General features: G+C 39.1%; 1 protein-coding gene across 4 annotated transcripts in view; it reads right to left on the bottom strand.

Annotated features, from left to right (window-relative positions):
• Positions 1-1,094: 1,094 nt before the first annotated feature.
• The window catches only part of myom1b (myomesin 1b), a 29,884-nt gene continuing 24,978 nt past the window's right edge, over positions 1,095-6,000 (bottom strand). For 3 of the 4 annotated variants that reach the window (XM_083936341.1, XM_083936342.1, XM_083936339.1), the window contains 9 exons: positions 5,744-5,797; positions 5,382-5,469; positions 5,259-5,297; positions 5,064-5,169; positions 4,698-4,861; positions 4,459-4,495; positions 4,245-4,267; positions 3,025-3,080; positions 1,095-2,910 (listed from right to left, as the gene is read on the bottom strand). In XM_083936341.1, the coding sequence (XP_083792467.1) occupies positions 2,650-2,910; positions 3,025-3,080; positions 4,245-4,267; positions 4,459-4,495; positions 4,698-4,861; positions 5,064-5,169; positions 5,259-5,297; positions 5,382-5,469; positions 5,744-5,797 (828 nt within the window). In that variant the 3' untranslated portion in view covers positions 1,095-2,649. The remainder of the gene's footprint in view (positions 2,911-3,024; positions 3,081-4,244; positions 4,268-4,458; positions 4,496-4,697; positions 4,862-5,063; positions 5,170-5,258; positions 5,298-5,381; positions 5,470-5,743; positions 5,798-6,000) is intronic. The other variant, XM_083936340.1, reaches the window with a different exon arrangement.

The raw sequence follows: 6,000 nt of genomic DNA, 5'->3' as shown, positions 1-6,000 counted from the left end.
CTGCCTGCCTACTATTCTGCCATTTCAGAGCCATGGTCGGGGCCGTAGATTCTAATTGTCACAAACCTCAGTCAGATAAAGGATGAATGATTCAGGCAGACAAGACTAACACAACCCTTCTGCCCCGCATTATATCTGCTACTACATGATGGAAGGTGGAATGGCAGGTTAACAAGGGGCATGCATTTTGGTCATTTTACTAACAAGGAGGATGCCTCCTCACCCTCCCTTTATATGATCATTTTACCTTTCTAGTGAGGACAATATCAATATCTTTAATCCATTCTGTTTAAAATAATATCTAAGTCATAGAGGTTCCCCTGATCAGACATACAGTATTCCTTGTCTGTTCAAGGAACAGTTTGACATTTTGAGATACGCTTTCTCATTGAGAATTAGATGAGAAGATCGACTCTCATGTCCATTCAATATGAAGCTACAGCCAGGAGACGGCAGGAGAAGCTTAGCATAGCTTAGTGTAAAGACTGTTAACAGCTAGCGTTGGCTGTTCAAAGATAAATAAACCTGCATATCAGCACCTCTAAAGCTCACTAATTGACACCTTACATATTGTTTGTTTAATCCTGACAAAAACTGCTGGGCTAATTTTTGACCAGTGCACAGTGACTTCAAGCCGTGGAACTTGTGATAAAACGTAGGAAAATGTCTATTTAAAAGCTTTATCTTACAGAATCTTGGCTATATTCTACAGTGTGATAATACCGGTGGCTGCTGTTGACCAGACAAGAAGGGGAAACGGCATTAGTTTTCTCTCAATTACATTCAGGTGAGCTTGATTTTGTCTGCTGCTCTCTTTGTGCTCAAGGTAATTTTTTTTTGTGTGTGTGTGTGTGTGTGTGTGTGTGTGTGTTTTGTGTTTTCCAGAGCATCATCAATCAAGCACACCATGGTTACAGTAGAGAGAGGGGTTGTCTCCATGCTGGTGGTTGATCTTCAGGCAGTCCAAGTCTACAGAAAGTCGTGACTGGGAGTGAAAGAGGGAAAAGTCAACTGAAACAAGAGAGCGAATAGTGAAGGGTGGAGGGTTCAAACCAAAGTGAGACAACTCAAAGAGGAAGAGAGGGAGGAGGAAGTGGGGAAGTACATGCTCGTTTTTATTAGTCTCATCAAGGAACAGGGGAATAGGAAGTGATGCAAAAACCCAAATGAATGAACAGTGATCTCATGGTCTTCATTACAGGGGCATCGTTATACCAAAATAAAGGAGGCATCATAATTAATTAGGGACTGTGAAGGGGGTCTCATTACAATGGTGACTCACATAATTAACAAGAGGGCAAACATACAGTATTTACTACAGACAGGGAAAAAATGAAAGTGATGCCATGATCACAACATTCAAATGACTGTGAATAATAATAAAACAGGACTAAACAATGAGTGATGAAATGACACAATGTATGTTTTAGCCCATTTGCAACCAATTTAGTTTACTTGGTTTACTGTTTACGAAGCATACCATGGATTACCAGGAAAGGATTAAACAGTGCGTTCATCTTCTTTAACGTAAACTGTTAGCATGTTCAGCTAACTAGCTTACTACCTACAGTAGCCTAGTTACGGGTCCTAGATGCTATCAAAGCTTTGGGTAACGTCAGCGGCTCTGTCCTGCGCTTTCGTTTGATTTGTGAAAAAAGATATCATTATGTTTGCCAAACAGATAGTCCAGGCTAGTCTTCATCCCAAAAAACCTTTTGAAAATTTGAAATTACAAACAGGGTGCAAACTCTTATGAAAGGTCAATCGTAGACAGCGTTTTCAAACCATCGCACAGAGCTAACATTAGCTCAGTTAGCTAACTAGCCACAGCTGATATAATCTGGAAATGAGAGGCCTGCTTTCGGCAAGCTGTGTCTGCAATATAGGACCCACTGTTTCAAACATGACTTTTAGCATCTCAACGCTAAATCTGCCACCATTGCTGAAGACAGAAAGCTTGACAGCAGAATCTAAAAACTCCCATCTGCACTTGAATGCACCGACCTGAAGACTTGCTACATCTTGCAAAACGAAGATGACATGTCACTGTTAATCATGACTCTCTGTAAACATTATGTCTCAGCAAAATGCTTTCCACATTTTAACAATATGAACTGAAAGACACTTTTGAAACTGTTGCGTGGCAGTAAAGTATACATTATTTGTAGCAAATGGGATAATACATACATACATAATACAACCATTTGGCACACTAGCTTCATGATTGCTTTTCCATGATTTATAGCGTTGCATCCCATCAACACAACATATCTTAAACTATTATCTTTGGCTTTCTTTTGTCAAGTAATGCTTCATTTTTCTTCCATAGCAAACAGAGTACAATGAATGCCAACATTTGCCTCTCTGCATACCAAAACTAAACTTGCACCAGTAACATTTTTGACATGATGTTAGATTTGTTATTATTGGACCAAATGAGTGCATGTCTTTTCTTATTTTAAGTCACAGCTCTTCACCACACTCTGGATTTCTCTCTGAACTGTTTCAATTCAGATTTAGCACCTCTAAAGTTAATTTTATATTCTACACAAAACATCTAACAACATCCTCAAGCCTGTTTCTTTTTCCTCTCGCTGTTTCCAGTGTTTTTTCCATTTATACATATTTACGACAAGATTTGGACCGCTTTTATTTTTTCTTGCCGCCCGCCTCGTCAGGGTTGAAGACACTTACGGTGAAGTCTGAGCTCTCTGTGCCGTACTTGTTCTTCACCAGGATGCTGTACTTGCCAGAGTCCGATGAGTTCACGGCGGTGATGGTGAAGCTGGCGAACTTGCCTGACGCAAACTTGAGGATGCAGTGGTCATCGGATGTGATCTCCCTGTCGTTCTTCAGCCAGGTGATGTCTGGCACGGGGTCGCCCGAAATATTGCAGGTGAGATTGAGGGCCTGGTGAGAGCGTGACATGAATATTATACAGAAAGAACAGTTCTGTTCAGGCACATAAAGTCAGTTTCTCTGTAACTGTCAGTGTGCTGTTTATTATCAGCTGAAGCAGTTTACCTTGCCCTCCTGTATAGTGACCACATCAGGCAGGCCTCCTGCTACTCGAGCACGACCTGAAAGAAACACGGATAACAATTATGGCAAATAGTAAAGATGCCCTAAAAGGTCAAACACTACATACATTTTTTTTCCTCCGTTTTCTTCTGATAACGAGATTATGAATGTGATAGAAAATTAATGAAACATGATAGGCCTGAGAATTCCATCACATCTGACATGTCATGCCTCATAAAGACTTCTCATATCTTGAAGAACCCTATGGACAACACTGACTTGATTTCAGTTGGTTATTTGCTTTTATGATATCAAACTTTTATCTGTATATTAATGTGCACATTGTAAAACTCCTCCCTGTACTTGTATTTATGTTGTTGTGTCATAATATTGTAAAAAAAAAACTGTAGTTAATGAGGACATCAGGCTCACTCGCACCTCTGATAAAGCTGAAGCTTTGCTAACGTTATTTTGCATAAAGTTATTTCAGCCTATGTCAGGCCTTTTTTGTGATCCATATTCTCCTGCTCCTCTGACATTGCTACACTGATTCTCCAGATCTCAAATAATAATCTCGTTATCACGATAAAACTGAGCAAAATGATCTTAATATCACGGGAAAACAGATACAATTATCTTGTTATCACGAGAAAACGGAGGAAATAAAATGTATGTTATGTATGACTGTTTAGGGCTTTCATAGTTTAGGGCTTCCGTAAAATACATTTCCTTTCTATGTTAATCTAGATAAAAAGATCGTGTTTGTCATTAAATATATGTGAATATTTATACCAATATATAGACCAGATAACTTGTTTCTATTTAGTATAATCTTAAAATGTATTTTAAAGGACTCGGCAAGTATTAGGTGACTACACATCAAAGACTAGGATTATATAATCTGTCATTTAGTTAAAATTCAAGTTGCAGTATTTTAAACACCATTAAACAATATATGAAGGATATCTTGACGGTTCAGCAGCTAACATTAGATAAACCTTTATTTATCCAGAAGAAAAATGCTGTGCATGACAAAGTGGGAAGAGTGCAAATATAAAGTCCAAGATAACAATAACATTTAAGGTGCAAATCAGAAATATACACAATATATACAATGCCAAAATCAGGTTCACTGAATGAAAATGCATAAATCTCTACCCCATCCAGGCCTAAAAGCTGACAAACAACAAAAACAACTTTAAATATAGAAGTCATTAACTTACTTCTCTCTGCAATAGCAGCAGCTCTAATGAGGTAAAAAGAAAGAAAAAAGAATAAATTAGGTGAAAGGTGCTGAGAATCAGAAGTGAAAGTTAAGGCTTCAGTAATCTGCGTGCATAACCCTTCATGTATTTCCTCAAATCACTGTAGGTTCAAAACAAAAACAAAATGTGTTTGTATGCACGCTGTGATCACAGTTAGGAGTTACTAACTTACTTGAGTCTCTCGAATTCTGCAACAGCGTCGTCAAATGCTGAAAAACAAAAATAAAAGTAGGATATGAATGTCTGTAGGATACACTAAATGCAAAACACAAAATCTACCTATGAGAGGTAATCAAAAAACTACACATTTGGTCTCTGATCGTAACACAAGCAACATTAAACTGGAGTGCAAGTAAGGGGATACAATCACTGCGGCTAAGAGCGAAGTTTCAAATATGCTGGTGGTCTCACCTTGACCAGACAGCTCAACGGTCCTCCTCAGGCCACCTTTTCCATCGTTAAACTCAATGGCATATTTTCCTGTGTCTTTCTCTGTGGGCTCTGAGATCTGCAGCCACAGCTGCTCTCCGACCACACCGCTCTTTATACGGTCGGAGAAGGCAATGGCTGAATCTCTGAGAGACATTACAGACGCGGAGACACAGAAACATGAGGAAGACTGCAGGTGCACAAAGCATTAAATATATTTTACGGAATTAATTACGGAAAGTACAACCAAGTGACTCTCAGGTGTAATGAGGGATCATCATTCTTAAATAATTTTGATAACAAATGTAGACATGCTTGCACAAATAGCAATGTAGACACAGAACGTACTTGTAGTGCCATGTCACTTGGAGTAAATCGTTGTAGTAGTTTACAAAGGTGTAGAGGCGGATGCCCTGATCTGTGCTTGTGATCTTCAGCGGAGTGGAGGAATTGGCTGCATTTAAAAACATTTTTTTAGATATTTCATTTGGGCCAAATTATAAATTCGAAATGAATCCGGCACCAAAATGTTTATCTTCTTACCGATAAAACTGAAAACTTCGTTCATCAAGTCTTTGAAACCTTGAAGAGAACAAGAGTAGATCATCGTGATGTATCTGCTACAGTCATGATTGGTTATCTCAGTGTGTGACTCTCAAAGGTTACCTTGATCTGTCAAATTCAGTTTGGAAGTGTCCTTTCCTCTGTCGTCCTTCAGAACCACCTCATACACACCAGCGTCCTTCTTGGAAATCTGACGGAGAGAGCAGGAACGTCAAAAATCGGTCGTAAAACAACACTGATAAAACATTATGATTTGTATTCATCTGAAAAGGCAAGCTTTTCTCTTCTGCTACGGGTGCTGCAGAAAACACATATATGACGCAAAAGCAAAAAAGCCAACGGACAAACAATCAAACAAACAGACAAAGAAACAAACAAACACGAAAACTAAAGCATTCTCAGGCAGAACGGAAAAACCAGAAGTGGCCGTGGGCCCATGACGACAACTGATAACTGTTCCCAACTTTTAGGTTTCTCCAGATTAGGTCGTCTTCTGCTGTGCCTGCAGGGGAGCCTCGCTGAAACAGGACACATGTGACATCAAGTTTATATGTTAGACTAGCTAGAAGGATGTCATGACGTCAACTGAATGACACTAGGACAGACATTTAGAGACGGTACAGTGGGATGGGAATGAATTTTGAGAAACAGAATGGAAACAGAGACATAGACAGTTGGAAAAGGAAAGTGATCATGGCATTTAGGATGTAGTTTGAATTAA

Source organism: Echiichthys vipera, assembly GCF_963691815.1.
Source record: "Echiichthys vipera genome assembly, chromosome: 21".
Classification (NCBI taxonomy): domain Eukaryota; kingdom Metazoa; phylum Chordata; class Actinopteri; order Perciformes; family Trachinidae; genus Echiichthys; species Echiichthys vipera.
Note: the sequence above shows the minus strand (reverse complement) of the source record. Positions and strands in the feature narration are given on the sequence as shown.